A 25,251-nucleotide genomic window follows, 5' to 3' on the forward strand; every position below is an offset into this window, starting at 1 on the left:
TGAGGTAGTCAAGGACTTCGTCTACCTAGGCTCCGCTGTAAACGCTGAAAACAACACCAGCGCTGAGATCAAACGCAGAATAACTCTTGCTAACCGCTGTATTTTTGGACTAAGAAAGCAGTTGAGTGGTAAAGTCCTCTCTCGAGGGACCAAAGTGTTGCTATATAAGACCCTTATCATCCCCGACCTGCTATACGGTGCAGAAGCATGGACTATGACAAAAGCGGATGAAAGCACCTTGGGTCGCTTCGAGAGAAAAGTTCTTCGTGTGATCTACGGTCCCGTATGCATCGAAGGGGAGTGGAGGAGAAGATGGAACGACCAGCTGTACGGGCTGTACAGCGACGTAGACTTAGTCACGACTAAGATGGCTGGGTCACGTAGACCGCATGGAAACCAATACTCCGGCCCGAAAATTCTTCGAATCCACACCCACAGTACAGGAATACGCGGATCAGGTGGCGCACACAAGTGTAAAGTGACCTCACCCAACTTAGAGCGCAAAACTGGAGACATATAGCTAGGGACGGAGCTTGGACTTTGCTGAGTTTATCGCGATTTGTCGCTATATCTAGCGCCTACCACCATACCGCTACTCCATAAGATCGGCCTTATGACCGAGATATATTTATTAAGCTATACTTGCGAGACTTTGAAATGAATGAACCAGTACAAAAAAGAATGTAGAACAGATTTGCTACTTTTTTCAGGTTTATAAATAAATAAATTGGGTGGCGCAAGAGTCCGTTGAGAACTAGGGCCAAGTGACTTACAATTCTCAACCATTCCTGTGTGTGAATACCATTTCGAACGGCTTATTTGAGAAAGCACTTTTCATGACAGGAATTACTTTTGGAGAATTTGTCAATTCCTCGGAAGGGGCAGTACCAGTGTAAAAAACTTCAGATGGCAAAGGTATGGATCGAACCCAAGACCTCTGGGGTAATACTTCTTAAGTTTTAAGTTTTTTAACTAAAAATGGTTTACAAGCCATAAGGAGAGGAATATGAATATTAGTTATATCAGCAACCTCGGTCTCCTAACCCTATTTTATAGATCTGAGGACAGTACCGGTAATACCTATAATTTACTCTGTCATTTTCCATCTAATTACTTCCAGTAACGAAATATACAAAGTTATTAAAAAAATTTATATAGCTAATAAATAAAAATAGAAACTTACTTAATCTTCCAAAACTGTGGGATAGCCTCTTCTTTAGTTTTTGCAATGCGCCACCTTTTTTCTCACGCATTGTCACACCTGAAACGACACAAAAAGAAAAAAAAAAGAAAAAAGACAAAAATTAAATTAAATATACAAAGCAAATACATAATAAACAATAGGTAGACATAATTAACGTTGATATAAAAATTAATTTGCTAACAACATGCAACATTGTTCACAGCAAGCTGCAAACTATAATTAACACTTTCCATTTAATTGAAAACAAGAAACACAAAATAAATTCCATTTTTATTGGTTTACCATCGAAAAAATGACACATGCTTGCCAATTATAGCGATCGATCACATGCGTGAAATGTCGCGCCCGCCACAGCTTCACCATCCATATGTTAACTATGTTTGGCTTGCATAACAGTTATTTAAATTAATCTTTCTCTAGCTCGTAAAATATCGGCGGCGAAAAAACTAATGAAGAATACATTTTAAAATCAAGCTGTTTGTGTCTTTTAGCTTCATGAGGGTTTGAAAAAGTGAATGGCTGCTGCAAGTGAGGTAATTATAACTTGTTAGCTTTCGGTATTTGAGGGCAATGTAGCGAAGCGGACGGCGGCGTCTCTGGGCGTAGGCTGCTGTCAGCACATAAGCAAGGCAGTCCCATGCAAGCAAGAATATGGGCACAAGTTTATTATACGACTAATGTAATGCAGTAGCAGCTCGTTTTATGGTAAAGAAACGGTTTTCCAGCAACCTAAGACACAAACAGCTCACAGCATTCAAATGAGTAGGAAAGCATGTTATTCTCTTAGCAGCGGTAATGGTCGGTAAGCCTATATATAGCGACTGAATATGAACTCTACTTGGTCCAGTTCTGCACGCCCATCGATGCCAAACCAGAGATAAAGTGGCCACAGGAAACTTCATCTTAAAACACGCGCATTTGGTAAGAAAAATACTATTTTATAGGCTCTTGGTCTTGATTGGGTCTATTTAATATTGAAGTAGGCTTTTAATTGGAGGAATGTGGGTATGTAAAGAATTCGATTTGTTGGATAAGGTCAAAAACAGGATATTGAAGAAAAGGTTTTAATATGGTTACAATACCTACGTCGGTCGCCGTAGGATGTACCGTAGGTATATTGAGTTCAGGGATTGTGTACATAGTAATTTTAATGAGATACACTAGTACTTGACATACTTTGATGTACTCGAATTTTACCTTCAATCAACGACGCTTTAATTAACTTTTCTATAGTATGTACTCGTAAGTCATTATTAGTCACTGATAAAATGTTATTTGCAGAGTATCTACCACACATATATATAGATCATTTGAGGTTCACATTATAAGTGTTGTTTTTATAGATTGCCAAAAGAATGTCTACCTTAAGTAGATTGCTTTAAAGTAAGCTCAAGATAAACTTGAAGAATTTTTTAATTAACCTTTGCCTACACTAATTACTTGGAAATCTTAACATTTTAAAAGATGTTTTGTCATATTTAAGGACGTTGTTTACAAGTTGAAGTAAATATGCTGGGTGTTATTAAAAAAAAGGACACGAAATGTTTTCTATAATTAAGAGGTACTCAAGGGGTTATTAATAACCCTAGAAAGTTTAAAGTTCGGTCCCTGCCTATGCCTTTTGGAGTATTTTTCACGGGTACTGCCTCTTGCGAGGTATTGACAAATTCTCCAAGAGTAATTCTTGTCATGAAAAGTGCTTTCTCAAATTTGCTGATCGGATTCGGCTTAAAAACTGTGGATAGCTATTCATGAGAAAAACATGGACTTTCCAAATCTAAACTACAAAAGGGCATTGTTTGTCCTTGAGGCTTATTTCTAGACATATCAAAAGCTAGATGAGTTGGAAACTGTAACCTTCTAAAGGGTATGGTACAATCTGGAGGAATCACTGGAATACGTGGCAACAGGACCACTTTTTCCTTTGAACTTTCCAATTTAATTCTTGTCATGGTTGAGAGTTGTAAGTCACTAGGCCCTAGTTCTTAACGGACTGTTGTGCCATCCAATTTTTCAATGTTTAAAGTTTAAACAAAGTACGAACTTTACGAAAATAGGGAAGGATTAAAGAGGATATACCGATGAACATTGATGTATTGAATATTGAAGTTTTGAATATTGAGAGGGAAAAACGGAGTAGAGTAGAGCATTCTCGATGTGCGGTTAAAAATTAATCTCTATATTTGACAATACATTCCTGGAAGTTCGAGTATTATACGCATGAGGGATAGGGAGCAACCAGATAACTCGACAGAACATTTATGGTAAAAAACGACGAAATCCAAGAAACATAGTGAGTGTTCGAAATATAAGTGTTCCGGTTATTTTTAAAGCTCTTTTTGGGTTCAATCTAAAGGACTCAAACTTATTTTAGTTGCACATGGCCAAATATGCGAGTAAGATTCAAGTTTTAGACGAATGAAGGCTTTGAAAATACAGAGAGATCATAAGGGGTGACAAATTTCTTGCATCGTCGGATAAATCCTAAACCAAGAGCAGCATTTTTGGCAAGGTCGAATATGTGATCACTCTATAGGAGTAGGTCTGTGCTAGACATACCAAGTATTGAAAGTTGATGAGTTTCCTGGATGCAAGTGCCATTCGTGAAAAAGTGGCATCTGGGGTGGGTTACGCTTTAACGACAGGAGACGTCATCAAGTTTTTTAAAACATTCAATTCTAAATGATTATACTTTCTCATTGGACAATTCTGGCGAGATCAGAATTTAAAGACCTTATCATACGCTCCCGTTGAAATTCCACATATAAAGGACAAGGGCATCAATAAAGAAAGTAATATGAAAAGCTGATGGTAATGTAATGGAAAAAAAAGGTTCAATCAAGAGATTGTTTATTAATGTAAGGAAGAGTGTTGGAGACAAAATGGAGCCCTGGGGCACACCAGAATTTAATGTATAAATGTCACACTTGAAACCTTAAAGTACAACTTGTATTGAACGGTAATTTCTAATCTAACGAAGAAGAGATTCAACAGAGCTTATTGTCAAACTCCATCAATTGCTTTTGAAATATCAAGTCCAACAATGCCGGTAAAAATGAATTTTGGCACGTTTTGGTCCATCGTTGTAGATCAATTTCAAAAATTTAATTCAAACAAAAATTAAATCTTCTATTCTTACAATGAATGGTGTAATTTTTACAATACTTGTTGATGTTGATGTTGATGTTGAAATGAAATAATGTTAATTTTAAGCAATAGTTAAAGGTAAAGCTTCTGAGAGAGATACCAAAAACATTGATTCAAATCAATTGAAATAAACTATTTTTGAACATTAAAACAAGTTTTGGAAAATTCGTATTGATGAGATGACAGAAAGTTTAAAACCTTCAGTTTTAACTAAACGATCTAAATTCTTCTGATAACAACCACCAAAGGTCTTGAAAGTATGTATAATTCTTGCTAAGTTGCAAATTACACATTTTAAAGACTCAAGCAGTATTTGGTAAAAAAAGACAGTCATAAAAAGCAACCCGAAAAAATCCAAATACATAAAGGGTAATTTTTCAACTATTATCTTTTTGGCAATACTGCTTTAAACAGTTGTCGCACGTTTCGTGTTTTGTTTCAGAGTCAAACATCTCCAGTCTGGTCTATAATTATGAGTCGTCTTACAAACGAACAGGGCTTGCAAATTATTGAATTTTAATAATGAAATGCGTGCTCTGTTACGAAAGTTTAGCACGCGCTTCTTCCATTTTATGGTCAGTTTAATCGACCCACTGAAACTATACTATTAAAGCCATTTAAGCTATTGTGCCGAAATTTCTCACTAAATTTACATTGTTGGACATTGAACCACCAACACGCTTAGAGTTCAAACTGAAGAAAATATAGCAGCTGTATCGGCCAGTGTTAATGATAACCAACAATTATCTGATTCGTCCCCGTTAGCAGCAATTCGGCCACTGTTACTTAACAACATGGAACATTTTGCGGAAGGATTTAAGTGTGATGCTTTTCAAAATACAACTGGTGCAAGAATTGAAGCCGAACGACCTACTGTGACTTAAAATTTTTGGTGAATGGGCTCTTGGAAAGTTAGCCGAAGATCCACTTTTTTACCGAAAAATTGTGTTCAGCGACGAAGCTCATTTTTGGCTAAATGGGTACGTAAATAAGCAGAATTGTCAATTTTGGAGTGAATACTAGCCAGAAGCATTGAAGGAGCTACCAATTCTACAGTTTGCTGCGGTCTATGAACTGATGGCATCATTGGACCGAACTTTTCTAAAAATGATGCGAATTGTTACGTTACTGTGAATGGTGAGCGCTACAGTGAGATAATATCCACCTTTTTTGTCCAAAATGCAAGAGCTTGACTTGCATGACATGTGGTTTCAACAAGACGTTGCCTCAAGCCACACAGCACGTACAACAATGGACTTATCGAGAGGCGAGTTCGGTGAACATTTTATTTCACGTTCGGAAATGGTTAACTGGCCATCACGTCGTGCGATTAAACTCCTTTAGACTATTTTTTGTGGGTTCTATGTAAAAGCCTATGTCCATACAGGCAACCCCGCTTCAATTGACGCATTGGAAGACAACATTGAAGCATTTATTCGTGTGATACCGTCCGAAATGTTGGAAAAATTGGACTTAGCGGATGGACCAATTGAGGATTTTGAGTGTCAACATTTACATGAAATAATTTTCAAACATTAAATTATATGGACCGTACTATCGATTCTGAATTTATGTGTTATTTTTTTTTTTGAAAAACTTGCCTACAGCTTTTAAAAAATTTCCTTACATATATATTTTAAGAAACACAGTTGATTAAGTTTTTTTTTTCTGTTCTGAGCGAAACTACTCAAAAATATTTGATGAGATTTTGAGCATTCAAGAGGTAAATAAACTTTTTTTTTTAATAGAAACTTTGAAAACCAAAATGTATCTGAATAATATCTCGTACATATGAGTAAAATAAAATCAAAAATATTCTTGTTGTTTTTGAAGTTCAATGTTTGCTCAACTTCAAAAAGTTGTTTTATTACGAAGTATATCTGGGAGTGGACAAAAATACGTACAAAAAGAAATCGTGGACGACTTTTATATATTTCCTGATATTAATTTTGAAATTCTTTTTTGTCAATTTTTGAATTTAATGATTGAAAGCTTTTATATTAATGTGATGATTTTTGTAGTAATTTTATTAACTTTGCCATGAAATAAAGTAATATTTCATTTTAAAAAACATCTACTGTAAGGTAGTCTTTCATTTTTGAAACGTTTTTTTTTAATTTCTTAAAAGACTAAACATTTATTGAATTTGAAACAATCTATGAAGTAAGACAAATCGGCAAATGGCTGCATCAAACACTAAACTGCTTTATTTTGTATTTACAAAATATATTTTTAAATTCTATTTGACAAGCATAACATTTCAAAAAGAGCAGCTTCAAAAGATTCCATTTCTTATGATAAAATGTTGAAAATATGTAAGCATTTTGATATAATGATACTTTGATACTGCTGAGTTAGTGCCAGAAAAGTTGTATGTATAAATATATTTAACGAACTTGCTTTAGTTAATTGACAACATTTTTTTAAGATGATTTTAGCGCAGTGATGCTTTCAAGCTAGCAAAGTATGAAGTACTTATTCTATAGTACCTACCTTTGTATCAGGCTGTTTCAAATATTGAGCCATAGTGCGATAGTTAGTTCATTGACTGGGTGAAGGCCTGAGTGTGATAACCGCCTGTGGTATATCACCAAATAGAATATTGGAGGTCACAGAAATTTTCTTCAAGTTCGGATCTTAAGTAAAATTGTGGGTCTCTTTTATTAATGCCATAATATTTACAAATGAAAAGTTGCTTTAGTCACTTTTAACTCTTTTTTTTTAATGAATATGTTTTTTGAACCTCTTATATGATGAGATTTCTAAAGGTCAAAATGGTTCAATAATTCCTTCGAACCCTCTAGCTTACATCTAACTTATAATTAAACACAAAATGTTCCTATAAATGTCAATTCCATTTAATCACATTTCGAGCATTCGACAGGTGGAGGGAGATATATACAAAATTTAGCATGTCAAGAATGTTCTTAATATTGGTAATTCTCTTAACATTTCAATGTTTTTGATAATACACCATAATAGCCGGTCTCGTATATTTCTAGAGTGGCTCTTATAATATTCGACGTCTTTAAATTAGCGTGACAAAAAAAAAAACAAAATATCTTATTGCCAAAGAAAACGCGATCCTAATGGCATACCGTCTGAGTTGTAACGGAATAGGTAAGTATAAACAATGTTATTTAGCCCTTATATTCAAATACAAGTAGGTACTTGAGGAAAAAATTTCATTTCCCAAAATATGTTCTAAATTAAACCAATGCCATAAAGTAGAATAAAATAATTATACACTTTTTCATTTCGGATACAATATATTTATAATATTATACCTATTAAGTCACATTTTCTCATTTCATAGATTGCGTGCAGGATTACAGTTAAAAAGACATGAAAACGATGATGTCTCGCACAATTTAACATCGAGCACAATGCGGTAATACATACGTTCATGTAGTATATCTTTATGTTCATTTGTGATGATGTCTTTTACAAAAATTTACCCACAAAAACCAAAATGAATGTCATGAGAGGGTGCGGCACGCGGAGTATATAAGGTGACTCAAAAATGTATCTTTATGTGAGTTTTTGAGGTTTGAATTTGGTAACAGGAATTAGTATAGCACACACCTGAAGGAGCGTGGGATAAACCATAATTATAAAAAAAACGGAACTCCTGGAAGACTCATCAGAAATAAACGATCAACAAAAGAACTTAAAAAAACAGGCCAAGTCAAAGATATTTTATTTATATTTATTGAAATTTGGATCAGATATTTATTTTTAGCGAAACTTTTATGACACGGCAGATTGCGATTGAGTAAGTCTTGGCAGTAACAATAAACATATAAAAGCACACCAGCACACACCACCACCGTGTCGTCGCTCATCAGCCGTGTAAGGGGGTGTAATAAAGTTTAATGGAGATTGTAATTCAATTATTTTTTTTTATTTTCGATTTTAAGGAGTCTCTTGAAATTTTGTTAGGGTTCATTTATTTTATGAACACCTACGTAACATAAATGGCAGTGAATGGACATGTTTTTTGAGCTAAATTTTGATAAGTGTGTTAAGTGACACGTGAGCAATGAAGGTAGGTAGGTTTATTATCGAAGTTTTTATCAATAAAAATACAAAGTGGTTATAAAATGAATTATTTGTTCATTTATTAAATAATAACAATAAGAAATGTAGGTAAGGCTTTTGTGAGTCAGAACAATACAAACAGGCGTTATAAAACAAATGTAGGTACTTTGTATAGTGTAAAGTCTACGAAAATTAATAACGGTTATGCATACTAAATATTAAGTAATGATAAATTAACCTGCTTAGCAAACGTTTTTCGAGAAAGTATTACTCAGTATTCATTAAACTATATAGTAGACATAATAAGTTGATATAAGTCGCCAGATATATTATAAAATAACATGTTTTAAATAAGAATCACTGTACATCTTAAAATTAATTTATTCCTTAAATGGCAAAACAGCTGATTTTTTTTTTTAACATTAGCGGATTTAAAAGAAGTAAAAGAACTTATTTTTACTTTCTTATATCTCTTATGTATTATTATGAAAAAGTTGGTCATCTTGGTTGAATAGGTTGAAATTTGAGACTTAGGCCAATTTTTCAGAATTCCTTTCCAGGACAACATTATTTTCCCAAAAAGATCAGAGAACCCTATACTTTGCAGCATAATTGGGCCACTATCTATGTTAACCCCCACTAAGGGGGTGGGAAATAATTTTGAAAATACTACTTTTTCGGCAAGGGTTAGCCCACGATTTTCTCGAAAAACTGAAAAAAAATCATTTTTGTAATTTATGCATCAATTGAAAGGTGGGTCGATGCTCTGTATTTTAGTACGACATTTTTTTCTAAATTATGTAATCTCAACGTTTATTTGATTTATTTTTATATTTATATTTATACAGAAAACATGGTTAAAATAAATTATTTCATATTCCGTGCTTAGGAAAGCTACACAACAGAATACAAATATTCCGGGCTCAAATGGAACGGTAGGCAACTGCCTTTAGTTATAATTCGGAAAATTCGTATTCCATGGTATAGTTTTCCTAAAAACGAGAGCTGAAATAACTAATTTTATGTTTATTTTCTTTATAAATACATGGGTTAGTGTTGAAAGTTTTTCACATCTATCTATATTTAAAATAAATTACCGCTGTTTAAGGACCAAATAAAGTCATGGGAAATGTGCAAAACAAGAATATTTTGAGTACAAAAAATGTATAAGTTTTTTGTATCGAAAACGTTCGTCTATTGCATCTTACTTTTAAAGGGTAAATACTACCACAAATTTTTTCAAATAGACTTTGAAAATCCTGAAATATACTTCAAAATAACTAAGTTATAGCTCCTAAAAAATTAACAATAATAAAACTTTCCATTGAATGTTGTCTACAAAGATCCTAGCAAAGGTTTACCAGTCGGTAGAAGAGAAAAACATGAATTTTAATTCATACCATTCCATTCTGCAATTTCAAAGGTTTAGGGCTCGAATTCGACACCTGTCAAACTAAGTTCTTAAACCAATTTTATTTTTTTTTGGAATCCTGACATTTACGAAAATGGATCGCTTAACTATCGCACATACAAATTGTTAAAACCTACTACAAAAATGGTGATTCTTCCATAAAATTGTGAAGAAATTTTAAGAGACTGGATTGGTTATAGAAATTGTGAGGTCTGTTGTTGTCGTACCACTGAACATATCGCTGCTGTAAGTGAAAAGTTTTTGCAGAAGGACCGAATGTGTCGTTCTCAGGACTTAGGACGGTCTTAAGGCACATTATGGCGTATTTTCCATTTGGATCTACACCCACATCCATATAAGGTCTAGCTCACACAACAACTGAAGCCAGCTGTTCATTCACAATGTCGTAGACACGTCGAATGTGTGCTTGAACAAGAGGCGGTGGACTGCTTGTTTTCCAAAAAAATGTTCTTCAGCTACGTAGCACATTTCTCACTCGGTTGGTATGTTAATAATCCTGAGAATAGAGCAATTGAAGAGATGCCACTACATCTACAAAAAAGCACTTTTGGGTACGCTCTTTGGTCCGTATGCATTGGACCTTACTTTTTCGAAAACGACGATGGAACGACTGGCACCATCAATTTGGAGCGTTACGGTCATATGATAACCATCTGTTTTTACCCGCTATTAAGGAATACGACTTGGAGATTATGCGGTTTCAACAAGACGATGCCACATGCCACACAGCTTTAGCGAATATGGCTTTATGGTAAGGAACATTTGCTGGCCGCGTATTTCTCGTCTTGGTAATATCAGCTGGCCACCAAGATCATGCGATTTAACACCACTGATCTTTTTTCTGTGGGCCACGAGAAAGACTGTGTTTATGCAGATAAGACTTTTACTCTTTAACAAAACAAAAATATTAACATTCGTCAAGTTCATCTCAGCCATAAGATACCGCTCGGTATGATTCAAAAAGAGGTCGAAAATTAACTCGAAAGAATCGGTGCTTGCAGTTATTTATGTAGTGGTCATTTAAATGATGTCGTGTTTCACAATCAAAATCGACGTTTAAACAATATATAATAAAATAGAAAGCTCATTTAAACAAATATTTTATATGTGTTTCTTTTTTTAACGTTTACTTTTGAAACTGCAAAATGAATAATTCTGCAAAAAATTCAAAAAAATATCAATAATTGATAATTCAAAATAACTTCAGTAACTTTTTTCTTAGAGCAGTTGTCGTAAATATATTGTACCCAAACAATAGTTTGTTTCTTAAAGCATTTCAGGTAGGTAATATATATAATTTTTTCTGTTTCTCTAACAGAAAGCATAGATTTTTATAATTAAAAAAAATAATAATAATATATTAATAAATAATATACACACATTTTTAATAAAACCTAAGCATAATACGCTTCATTCAATGATGTCTACCGATGTCTTAGTAAGACTTACCAGCCGATATATTGACAGTATAGGGTTATTAAAAATGAAGCGTTACACGATAGAATAACGTGTCTTCATTATTAAAGAATATTTCAAAAATAGTGAAAGCTTGGCGGATGCAGTTTGAAAATTTCATACAAAATATGGTCGGAATAGTGTTTTAACTTCGTCAACTGTGAAGAGATTAATTGAAAAATTCAAGGAGACTGGATCCGTTGGAGACGCAGTGCGTGAGAGTGTTGCTGACAATCCAGGAACCTCAATTCGACATCGTGGACAAGAATTGCAAATTTCAAGAACCTCTCTACAGCGTATACTCACCAAATATCAGTGTCTTCATGCTTACTGTTAATTGAATTTAACACAACAATTGAAGCCTAATGACCATGGACAGAGAAGAGAGTTCGTTGAATGGATTATTGAACATCAACAAATGGACCCTGATTTTTCGAGCAAAATCATCCTAAGCGATGAAGCACATTTTCATCTTGATAGCTTTGTCAATCGCCAAAATTGCCGCATTTGGGGTTCGGAGAACCCACATGTGATTGTCGAAAAACAAATGCATCCACAACGCGTGACTGTATGGTGTGGATTTTGGGCTGGAGGCATAATTGGGCCATATTTTTTTTAAAATGATGCTGGTCAAGCAGTGACTGTTACTGGTGCTCGATATCGCGACATGATTACACAGTTCTTTCTGCCAAAATTGGATGATATTGATGTGTCCAATATGTGGTTTCAACAAGACGGTGCCACATGTCATACAGCCCGTGAAAAAAATCAATTACTGCATGAGACATTTCCCGGTCGTGTACTCTCTCGTTTCGGTGATCAAAATCGGCCTCCTAGATCGTGTGATTTAACACCCTTAGACTTTCTTTTATGGGGTTATTTGAAATCACAAGTCTATGTCAACAAGCCCACAACCACCCGTGCATTAAAGGAGGAGATTCAACGCTGCATCAACGAAATTCAGCCACATTTATGCAGAATGGTCATGGAAAATTTCAACAAAAGAGTGCGCATGTGCATGCAAAGCCGTGGAGGCCATTTGTCCGATGTGTTATTCCATACATAACCCTATTCTATGTACTTTACGAGTCAATAAAAATATAACTATCAAAAGACTAAAAACGGCGTTTTCTATTTAATTCAAATCTTGCGTTAAATTTGGGACACCCTTTACATTAATCAATTTATCAAAATGTTAGTTTTACAAATTTTATAAGAAGGCATAACATTCCGGAAACTAGGTGTATTCGATTAAATTTCATTAATTTTGAAAGCATACTAATATTCTTTAAAGACGCGCTTTAGCTTCTAATTGTGATCATGGTAATTTTATATTAATAAAAAAGTTATTATGGTATACTCTGGCGTATACGTACTTATTTATACATTGAAATTTTATTTTGTAAACTCTAGAAAACCGTTTTTTTTTACTTGGATGCGAAAAAAAATAGCCAGTATTTTAAACTATTATCACCGTGTATAAGGGATCGAATTTAGAGTTCCTTGATCGTCTGTTTAGAATTACAATCATAGATGTTTTAAGATGGAAAGAATTCAGTTAAGTTCGATCCCAAATACACAAAGATGATAGTTATGGATTTTGGTGGAAGCACTATTAGTTTTTGTAATTTCTTTTAACATCTGATGCTAGGCCAATTTCTTGAATTTAACATAAAAATGTGCTTCGGACTGAATTCGAACTCTAAGCATCGAAATGATGCTTTTTGCCGAAGAGGACATGCCAATTATTGAGTATTCACTGAAGATAATGAACCAAGGTCTGATAGTGCGAGCGTAAGGAAAATAGGGAAGGATTTAAAAGGAGATACCGGTGCACATTCATCTTAAAGTTCTGAACATCAAAATGGGATGTAGAAAGATTACAATCTTCATAATTAAATATTCTTAATGAAAGGACCATCAAAATTATTTGATTTTGAAATAATGGAAAATGTATGCAGTGAACTTAAAAGAAATTGCAGGACCAAAGACACGGTTTAATATAAAACAAGTTGATGATATTCCACACTTTTTAAGACATGGGTCTAGATGGTTAGTTATATATTGGAAGATATGATTATGATATTTAAAATAAATGTGTAACGACCACGTAATTTAGGATAAGGGACAATTTTAACCATTAAATGATTCTATTGCAAAAATGTAGTACCATTCTTAATTTCTTTCAATTATTTTTGCAAGAATTAGTGCGAAATACTTTAGAGATTTTAAAAATTATTTCCGTTTTTTAAAGTTTAACAATTTTATATGATATTTTTTCCTCAATGTATGAAGAATTGTAAAATATTTTGTATTATATTTATACCCTTTACACTACAGTTTTTAAAGCAATATACGATTATTTTACATAAAAGGTCAAATATTGGAAAAATGTAAAAAAAAATCATTTTTTTAAAATGTTCATATTTTGTATAAGTATTTTATGGTATGAAATAGAAATTATTTGTTTCTAAAAGAAATTTGCTGGACCTCGAAACTAGATATGAGTTTAATGTCTAAATTTGTTTCAATTCAAAAAAAAAAAAAATGAAATATTCTTCACCAAATAATAAACAAGAAAAATCGATATTTTTCTTAATGACAATTTTTTGAAAATGCTGTAATTTCTAAACGATTACTCGTAGAGAAAAATTAATTAAGTACATCTTATAATCTACAAACTTTTTAGCAGCAAAAAACCTACGTAAAACCTTAATAATTTTGTATGCTGACTTGGGATTTAAGGGAACTTCTGGTAAAGACATAACAACAATGTTCTTAGTGTACTTGCAAATTTGTATCAATATGCGAATTATTAGGAGGTGCAATGGGTATTTTGACTGGACTATTATTTGGATTATTAAACGAAAAATATTTTACGAAATAAAGTCTACATTAAGCAATTTTTGTTTAACTCGTTTTGTTCAGGACGTGCCTTACCAAAAACAAGCTTGCGAGATTAAATTTTGTTCATGACCACATTACCTGAACCGTTAGTAAATGGAGGAAAGTACCCTTTTTGGACGAGTCCAAATTCAATCTCAAGGGTTCCGATTATTTCTGTCGTGTTCCAGAACAGCCAAAGTGGCACTTAATTCACGTAACATCAAAGCTACTGTGAAACTCGTAGGAGGTAACGTAATGGTGTGGGGAAATTTTTAAGGGCTTGTACTGAGATCGATTAACCAAATAGATGGTACAATGGATTGTTTTATTTACCCTGACATTTTGCAAAATATAATGGTGCCACACGGTGAGGATCAGTTGCATCTGATATGGACATTTCAGCAGGGCAACGACCCAAAGCATACGTCCAATAGATTAAGACGTGGTTTCAAGAAAACCTGATTGGCGTGTTACAATGTCCAGCACAGTCTCCCGATCTCAACCACATACAAAATCTATGGGAAATTGTAAATCGATGAATTGTAAGAACTAATTGCAAAAATAAAAACATTCTGTTTGATTATATTAAATTGGCTTGGGAAAGATTTGCTGAAGTGATTAGATAAAAGGGGTTTGCTACCAGATAGTAACAACATTTTAGTAAGTTTAAAAAATATATGAATTTTTTAAAAGTTATTGCTTTGCTTTGATTAGACCAATAACAATAACAATTACAAATATTATGTAAATATTTATTTAAATTTAAAAAACAAAAAAAAAACAATAATTGAATCCTTTGTTGTTTTTTAATTATTTATTAATCGCGGCAATTAAAGTTGCTTTTGTTTTAGCCAGTATTGTATATTTATTTTAATTTCTTACATTACACTTGAACAATAAATGTTTGATTAGCAAAAATTGTAAATTTAAAACAGTTCGGAAAATCTATATTAAAAAGGTTCCACATACGCCATAGTGACCCATATTATAAAGAAGCCATTAAATGGTTATGTTGACTTAACAAATAAGTAAGTCATTTTTAGATATGTATTTAAATTCTTAATTCTAAGGACCTTTCCCAAAGGGGAAGATAGATGTCGATAGTCATTGAGATCAAGTACATGAAATAAGTCAAGCATTTCATATCAACAGTACAACAAAAAAAAGTGTTTTCTTTAAATATGAAAGTGAAAAATCTGAAAATATGTTCAAGATAAAACAGATTGAATATTCCCTAAAGAATCTTAAAGAATGTACATTGAAATTCATATTGCATTATCATTCATGAGTTTCTTTTTTAATCAAAATCACATCCGACAAACCTTAAATATCAATTTAGCTGATAAAGGTAAACAGATTTAAAAACTCTTCCTATCTCATTGGAGATTAGGTTTTAATGACACGAAATTTCAAAATAACCTCCAGAAATTATTACATATGTACAGATACCATGATCGTTGAAGTCTGCTTCCCTCGGTATCACTCTGTCATTTAGGAGGTATATAAAATTCATATCTAACCATGTGAGTGTTAAACGACGACAGATTATTCTTATTTAACAACACTAACTCGTCGTGAAGTGCTTGAGGGCGGGCCGTCGCTCGTTGTGTCGGTGTCGACGGGGGGAGGGTGTTGTCTGATGCACGATGTCAACGTTTGGCCCACATTGTATGAAATTAAATTTCACTTGTTGTCTGGGTTTTATTGTTAAATGGAAGCAAAGCAGTAAACAAAAAAGAGAGCATGACAATTAAAATTAAATACTTTTTGATACACTTATAAAACTTAAAGGATCCAAAAGGGACATATTTATGAAAACCCTTCTCTTTCTTTGTTACTGATGTGGGTATGTAGTTTGGAACAACCTCTTTTTTATGACAAAGGAAACCCTTCTCCACTGCTTACAGCCTATAGCCTAACCGTTCTCAGGCCAACCACCGCAGCCAGCCATGCAGTCGTCTGTATATTACGACACCAATTTTGTGTTGTTTTAATGTTTTTTTTTTTGTTTTTTAAATAAAAACCATTGCATGTTGGCACATTTTTGTACGCGAAATGTTGTTGTTTTTATCTGCCAAAGTGCGTGTAGTCAGTTTATGTACTCGAAATGTACTTTCTTTAAGCAGAAGGAAGGGAACATGTTTTCCATCGCCTCCACCGCCTTCGGCATCATCATCAGCATCACCATCACTACCAGAAAACCGTCATCAGCGATCCAGCTAAAGCATATCGGCACAAAGCATCCGCCATTTAGGACAACGAAAACAACGAAAACAGCGACAACGACGACTACGAAATGACGACAACTATACACAGCTAACGCCGAACCTCGCTGTCGCCGTTACCGCCGCCGATGGTGATGATGACGATTATGGCGTGAAGGGGTTCCCCTTTTGGTATTACGTGACAGTCAAGTGCCTGGGGGTACTTTTCCAGTTTTTTTTTTTACTTCCGTACGAATAGAAAAAAACGATGAAAATAATAAAAATAAGATTAAAATTGCTTTTTAAAGGTCATAGCTTTAGTGTCGATGGCTTTTTGGTGTTATGGTACCTATTGTACCAAGCTAACTACTATATAGCTTTATGTTCTGTAGGTAAGGTAAGGTGCCTTGCTCTGATTACGCACTCGATATACATATACAAAGCTTCAAGTTCCGCTTATAACCATTTAATTCGTAGTCAGGGTTGTTTGTTTGTTTTATGTTTGGATGTGTGTGTGCTGCATAGATATATAAGATCATAGTGGATAGCAGCCAGCAGTGCCACAGAATGTTTGTTAATTTTTCTTTATTGAGATTCTTTTCTGTGATTGCTAAGAAAGCACGGTTGTAAAAAAAAGGTGTCACATTCTAAGGTAGTGATTTTTTGTTTTTCTTTTTGCTTCTCATGTTTTCAATATCTACTGAATCTAGAGCCAATTAAGATGAGAGGTTTCTATGGTTCTTCGTTACCAAGGTAGAGAATTGCCAAGAATTTATTTTATGCGAAAATAGAAAATTGAATTTGTAAGTCGGAGGAATTTTAAATGGGAATTTGATAGTCACGGTAAATGAAGTTAAGATACAAACTTGAAAAAAAAATCTATTTGCGTCAGAGATTTTTGTTGTTTATTATGTTAAAGGTTAAAGAAGCTCTCTCAGAAATTGTAACGTGATTTAGAATCAAAATCAAATTTGATTTATTAAAACTCAATATATAAAATGAAAAGTTACAACAAATTTTATTTTGTTTTACTAAAACATGTTTATAAATTATAAAAATTAAAAGCATACTTGAAAATATAAGGTTTACAGAAAAAAGTTATAAGAGTATTTAATAAAAAAAATGTGTCCATTTTATTTGATATGAAAACATTAATTTAACCTTGAATGTCACAATCGCCACAGTTTCAAATTTTGTTGTCTTTAATTTCTATGCTTAGGTAAACATGTAACGGGTGTGGTTTATTAGACGTGTGATTTTGAATCTTGCAATCTTTTTTAGAGAGTTAGAGTTGTCATTTAATTTATCCTCAGTTTGATTTGCAGTTTCCTTATGAATAGGCATAGTCACCTAAACAAGGTCTTCAAATTGTAAATATGTATTACCATAATAATGCTCCGTCCAATATTTGCTCGACATAATTGTCCAGCAGAGTCGGAAATTTGAGCAACAATGGATGGGGTTCGCTTCACTTCTACTCTCGTGGATGGAATGAGTCCATATGCGGAAGGAAATTGGTATGCGAGCTTAAAAATCCAACAATGGTGAATGGGTCCAAGACGAGATTGCCACCCATCCCCATTTTCATTATTATTTTTTTTTGTCAGCGTTGAAATTAATTTTTGGTTGAATGAGTAAGTTAATAAGTAAAATTGTCTACAAGCCATTGTTGAGAAGTCACCGTTATATCCTCAAAAAGTCAATGTTTGGTGTGCTCTATATAGACAGAGGGAATCATTGCTTCATATTCCTTTAATAATGAAGACGGGCATAACGTTACAGTCAATGAGACACACTATGAAATTGCCTGAATTGGAAGATATTGATGGGGACAATAATAAGTTCTAACAAGACGGCACTTCATGTCATGTCATCAACCAAAACAATCAATTCATTGAAGGAAACTGTTGGGGGGCTTCCAAGATCTGCTTTTAGATGGGTAAAACTTTTCCATTCAACAGATACTTTAGAGACGCTTGACACCTTGGAAGAGAATATTGATGATAAGCGGCCTCAATTTCTGCAAAAAGTGGTCAAAAATTGAGCCTCTTGATTGGAATTTATTTAAGCTAGTCGTTACAGCAACTTGTCCGAAATCATACTTAAATCATAATGGCAAACCCTTGTCTTTATTATAAAGTTTGATTCTTGGCCATAAAATTGAATTAAACGCGTTTTATTTCTTCTTAAAAACTTCACGTCTTAAAAACTACCCTTTATTAACTTTCCATGGGAAGCCGGTCCGATTTCTCGAATTGAAAATTTTAACATTTCTCGCCTTTTCGAGTTTTCTAGAGTCGAAAGAAAACATTTTTAGAGAGACGTCTGTGCGTGCGTGGGAGTGCACGTACGTTCGTTCGTCCGTACGTTTTTTTCGTCGTCCATAGCTCAAGAACCAGTAGAGATATCGTCTTCAAATAAATTTGTTTATAGATAATAATACAGAAAGATGCAGACATAAATTAAGAAAATTGAGTGCGTGGTTTTTTACAATAGCAATTTAAATAACAGGTTAAGTTTTTGAATAACCGACTTGAATTAAATATTGTAACGTTGTACAAAGTTAGAATTTTTTAGGAAAAAAAATTGCAAAACGCAACGAAAAATGACGTTTTTGATAACTGCTAAAAAAGAATATCTCAAAACCTCCGTGGTATAACAAAAGGCTGACTCACTTCAAAAATAAATCTTTTGCCAAGCATAAAATGTCAAACACTTAAGGTGACAAACATTCATTATCTAAAGAATTCATGGTTCTCAGCAAATTCTTGCACAGGAATTATATTTCGAATATTGAGCTTAATTTGAAAGTGATCCGAAACGATTCTGGACTTTTATTAATTCTAAAAAGAAATCTATTGGCATTCCATCTACGAAGAATTTTAGAGGGGATAATTCTACTAACATCAATAAAATTCTTGATCTTTTGGCTCAATTTTTTGAATCAGTTTACTCTTCACAAGGAAACTTGAATGTTCTTTCAGATATTACCCCTAAAGTAGATATTAACTCGATACACTTACAATTATCTGATGTATTAAATGGTCTTCAGAATCTTAAACATTATCACATCCCTAGTGTGGATAGCATTTCTGCTCTTGTTAAAAAAAATGCTTTAGTTCTGTATGCTTTCCATTTCAAATTAATTTCAACTGATCTTTATCGTCCGAAATATTTTTGGACGAATGGAAATCATCTTTTCCGATCATAATATATAAGTCTGGTTCGAAAAATAATGGTGAAAAATATAGAGGCATTTGTAAGCTGACCACAATTCCTGAATCGCTCGCATGTTTTTCATCTTTCGTTATTAATTGTATAGAAATTCAAAGTCAAGTAGACTCTATCTAATCGGTTTTAGTTCGCCATTTGATTTTGTGTAACAAAATACTACTTCGTAAGCGTCATAATTTTGGGATTCAATCCAATCTCCTTCAGTGGATTTCATGTTTTTTGTTACTTTTTACAAAAAGTAAAACTTGACAATCAAACTTCGAGATCTATTAAATGTGTCTCAGGAGTTCCCCAGGGCAGTCATCTTGGCCCACTTTTATTTATAATCTTTATCGATGATATTTGCAAAAACATAAAGTTCAGCAAATCTCTTATCTTAAAATATTTTTAAAAGTGAATTCCATTTCTTTATGCTTCAATCTCCAAATAGACATCGATCATCTATCAGACTGGTGTTTGGTTAACTGTCTTAAACTTAATGTCAAGAAATGATTTGCTATATCTGTCTCTAGGAAACTCTCAACTTATGAGTTTGCGTATGCTCTTGATCGTTTCAATTTTCAGAGCACTGCTACAGTAAAGGATTTGGGTGTCTCCTTTGATTCTAAGTTAACAATTGTTCCGCACATGGATGCTATTGTCGCTAAAGTCAGCTCTATGATTGGTTTCATTAGAAGAAACTCAACCTACTTTTCGGATCTATTACATCTCTATAACTCATAAGTTAAATCATTACTTGAGTATGCTGATGGCATATGGAATCTTTTCCAACAAACATTTACGGATAGAATTGAGAAAGTTCAGAATCGTTTCACAAAATATGTGTTTTGTAAAGTTCACTGGAATTTTTGTCCAGATTCTTAAGCTCGCCGTAATCTTCTGGGTCTGAAATCTCAAAAAACTATTCATGATATAATATTTGTGCGAGATATTTTATATAACCATGTAAAGTGTCCTAAACTTCTATCGTAAATTTGAAATTATACCCCGATTAGACCATTGAGAGCAAGATACCTCTTTTTTCAACCTAAGCATAGGACTCAACTAGGGAGTTCAACAAAGTAATTAGTCATATTGACATGGCCTGGCCTAGAAACTAAAAATCTCGTTAACAAAAATATATTTCGAATTCAAACTATTTCATTCTTCACAAAATATTTCTGGTAATTTTTAAATTTTAAAGAATAATTCAACTGACAACTTTTTTTAACGAAACCTTTTAAGCAACACAAATCGGCAGATGGGATGGGAAGTTATCATTGTGGGTTGGATTGCATATTCTATTGTAAATATGAAACTATGTTTAACAATAGCAAAAAACTTTTCCCATGTGGCCAAAACGGAAACGGTTGAAGCACTATATCCTTTTTAAAAAACTACTATTGAAAAAAAAATGGTTGAAATTCTTGTATCATAATTTTTGATACTTTGATTGCTTTATTAATTCTACGTGATGTAATTTTTTGAAGTTCAAACCCATCCGTAACATTGTTTTATCAAAGCTTCATCAATTTCAAACTAAGACATTGAAAGAGTTTTGAAAGGAATGTGTCCACTTTGTAAGAACATTAATCAATTTACTTAATCCACTCAATTAATTTTACGATTATTCTTTCCGATAGTATATTTTTTTGTCGTATTTCAATATCAGTTGATTAAACCAAAATGTTGTTTTTGAAGTAGGTTACCAACCCAAATTATGTTAAACCAAATATTTATTTTAGACAAAACATTAAGTTCAAAAAAAATATCGATTAAGCATAAAATTTAATTAAGAAAGTCATCAAACGATAACGAGGAAAACCTTGTCCGTGAAATTACATTTATAATCTTAAAGATACACAAACCTACTTATGTATGTATATATTTATTTTGACTTACAGACAAGAAAAACACACAAAACCAAACAAATATAGGAAATGAAACAATTAATTTTTCATTATAATCTCGCACACTTTTCTTCCTCCAGTCATCTCCCTGCTCCATCTTCACTTGCAGCATTGTGGTGGGTTTGTTAGAATCTTCCCCTCTTCGCTAAAAATTTTAATGAGTTTTTCTTCAGAATTGTGTTTTTTTTCTTTTGATTTCCAAAAACGTTTGGATAAGAGAGGATAAGTCTGGTTATAGCCCGACGACAAGGAACGGTAAGGCTACAAATTAGTTATTTTAACCATAACCATCTTCGCGTTTATCTCTAAATCATAGACAAACACAAAGTGTTGACTTTTTTTTGTTGGCAATTTATCAATTTGTCAATATTTGCTTAAACTTTTCTTCTATTTGCCTTTTTCTGACGTTTTATAAAATTTTAAGAAAAAAGAATAAATCTTAAGTTTGCTTGGCTGAGGGTAGATTTGGGGGCTTTACAGAAATAATAAGTCTGTGTTATAAATATTTGGAATGAGATTTCTGTCTAAGCAGCGTGATATTTGTTTTTGTTCTCTTTTTTATTTTGAAAAAGTATAGAGTTTTGTGTACTTTTGGCATTTGCAATTTGACACTTTATCAGTTTTTTCCGTCTTGTTGGACACAATATAATTTCAAGTTGGAAACAACAAGAAAAGTTTTGCCACCTTGGGATTTCTTGTGTTATGTTCTTTGTTTTATTTTCTGTTTTCTTGCGAATTTTTGTTTTTGGCAAAGTTACTTCGAAATGTCACATTATCACACATTTATGGGTTTGGTATGAGTAAAAAGATGGAATTGCAAATTATGGATTTTATGGTGATTTTTTTTCGTAGCTAAAGTAGATATTCCCTTCAAATCAATTTGAAATAATAATACATTTTTGCTTAAGTTTTTTTTAGGTAATAATTGGAGACATCTTTCGGGAATTAATGGAAATTTCAAAAGTTATTCAAGGTGAGATAAGGTATTTGCTTTTAAGATACTTTTATGTTGATTTATTTTAAGGGTATACAAAAAAAAATATTATTGCGACCTTCAGAAGTAAGTGTCGACATATTTTCAAGATTTAAATAGATTTGGCGAAGCCCGTACGAAAATAAGCCAAAAGTAAAATAATGATATATTAAAACGTCGATACTCTTTATTATGCGAATTTCTTGGCAAAATATTGATGCATCAAAAAGGACACCATGTAGGATGGGCGAGGCATTGAGTGTCTTCATAATTCAAGCAGCGACTTAGTTTATAAGGTTACAGATTAAATTGTCAATCAATTGATAGATCTATACCAAAGTTTCAAAAGTGGGTCAATTCACTGCCGGACGTATAGGTCTTTCTTAGTGCATTTTGTTGGATCATGATTATAAAGTTCAAGGTTACAATTTGTGCCAAATCAAAGAAACATTTGTACTTCTTAAACCCAAAATTTATCTTCTTTTACAAGAGAGTGAGTTTTTTGAAAAAGGGAGCAAAAAAATCAATTTTTAAAGGGTGATTTTTTAAACGCTATAGGAAAGTTTTTCAAAAACAAAAACACATACAATTCAGAAAAGTGTACGAAATCTTTGTTTGAATTGATAGTACGGTCCATATAGTTTAATGTTTAAAGATTTTTGTATACAAATGTTGACCTGGACTGTGCCTCAAATGGTCCATCCGCTTAGTTCAATTTATCTAACAAATAAATGCTTCAATGTTGTTTTCCAATGCGTAACTTGGAGTCTGTAAAGACATGAGCTTTAACATAGCCCCAACAAAAATCGTCTAAAGCCGTTAAATCGTACGATCTATGCGGCGAATTGGCTGGTCCCGAACGTGAAATAAAATGTTCACAGAACTAACCTCTCAATAAGTCCATTATTGCGCGTGCTGTGTTGCATGTGGCACCGTCTTGTTGAAACCACATGTCACGCAAGTCAAGCTCTTGCATTTTGGCAAAAAAAAAGTTGGGTATCATGTCCCGATAGTGCTAAGCATTCACAGTTACGTTACGATTCGCATCATCTTTGAAATTCTGCTTATTTATGTACCCATTGAGCCAAGCCAAAAATAAGCTTCTTCGCAGAACACAATATTTCGGTAAAAAAGTTTATCTTTTGCCAACTTTCCAATAGAATATTCACCAAAAATTTTACGTTGCAGTAGGTCATTCGGCTTTAATTCTTGCACCAGCTGTATTTTAAAAGGCATCACACCTAAATCCTTCCGCTCAATTTTCCACGGTGTTGAATAACAGAGGCCCAATTGCTGAGAAGGGCGATTAAAGTCGATTAAACTGCTCATAAAATGGAAGAAGCGCACGATGAACTTTCTTCACAGAGCACGCATTTTGATAATAAAATTCAATAACTTGCAAGCGTTGTTCGTTTGAAAGGCGATTCATGGTTAACTTATAGACCAAACTGAAAATGTTAGACAGTGAAACAAAACACTAACCGTGCGCTAGCTGTTTTAACCACTGTTTCCAAGAAGATAATAGCTAAGAAAATCACCTTTACAAATAAATTCCAAGGGAAATTATTTAAAATGTCATTCATTTTTGTTGGTCATTTTGATGGCTACTTATAAAATAAAGTGGATAGTAATGTTTTTGTTTCAAATACTTTGAAATTACTGTAAAATTTCGGTCAGGAAGTTTTTACCCAAATTGTATGCAAATGACCGATACTTTGAAACGTCCTGATTCTTTATAAATTCGAGAAAAAAAGCTGCATCCCTTCATCATATAATTTATTTATAAGCCATCCTCTAAAGTTTGTTTAACATTATAGAAATGCATATGGCTACAAACTGAACTATTCTTGGTTTAACTTCAGAAGCTTTGATTTTATTAATATTTTGGAACAATTTTCATCGTTTCTGTGCTATGAACACTATCGTCTTGTTTAATATGTTAATATGTGTAAAACCACGAGTTTTACACGAAAAAAAAACCCTTTAAGTTTAATTATAAATCTCTGTATTTTGTGACCCAGGGGTTATTCGTAAATCCAAGTCAACTTTTATTAAGCATTTAAAATACATAGTTAAGAAAGATTATAGGGCTTTACGATTTATAAAGAGATTCGGTCGCGATTGACGTGACGTTAAGGTTCTTAAGAATCTCTTTGTTTCATTTGTAAGACCAATATAGGTTTGTAGTGTGGTCTTCTTGCTACTCCATTCATGAAAGGTTTTTCGATTTGAGCGGGTAGATTTTGGCGTCCAATGGGGGCCATTTTGTTTTGGTGACATCTGTCAAATCTTTGGTTTATTAATATCAGTTGTTTATGCCAAATCATCATGGCAAGTTACACGATTGAACACCACGTTTAAATGATAAAACTTTATTAACAAAATTAGTGCTCGCTAACGCAAATGTTGCGCAACATGGCAATCGGGACTTTGGCCTACACCTGTCAAGATCCAACCGACCCAGGAACTCAAAGTTCATTAACCATTGAAAGCGCCGTTTGTTCGCTGACGGCTTCGAATCATTTGGAAGGAGAGGTCTTTTGTGCTGAATGGGTGAATGGCTGTTTTAACAAGCAAAATTTCCGTATATGGGACGACACCAACCCACTCGATGTTCACCAGGTGATTTTGTATGAATCAAATCAAAATATAGGGGCCTAGACGACATGTGGCTTCAGCAGGACGGCGCTACGTGCCACACAGCCAACGTCACGATTGACATTTTGTATGAACAATTTGAGAGTAAAGTTATCACTCGCAGGGGTGATATGAATCGGCCACCAAGT

At 33.4% G+C, this 25,251-nt stretch overlaps 1 protein-coding gene across 10 annotated transcripts in view; it reads right to left on the reverse strand.

Moving 5' to 3' along the window:
- LOC129945868 (cyclin-dependent kinase 14) overlaps positions 1-25,251 on the reverse strand; it is a 446,135-nt gene that overhangs the window by 283,837 nt on the left and 137,047 nt on the right. For all 10 annotated transcript variants that reach the window (XM_056055810.1, XM_056055809.1, XM_056055818.1 and 7 more), the window contains one exon: positions 1,184-1,261. In XM_056055810.1, the coding sequence (XP_055911785.1) occupies positions 1,184-1,261 (78 nt within the window). The remainder of the gene's footprint in view (positions 1-1,183; positions 1,262-25,251) is intronic.

Source organism: Eupeodes corollae, chromosome 2 (assembly GCF_945859685.1).
Source record: "Eupeodes corollae chromosome 2, idEupCoro1.1, whole genome shotgun sequence".
Taxonomy (NCBI): Eukaryota; Metazoa; Arthropoda; class Insecta; order Diptera; family Syrphidae; genus Eupeodes; species Eupeodes corollae.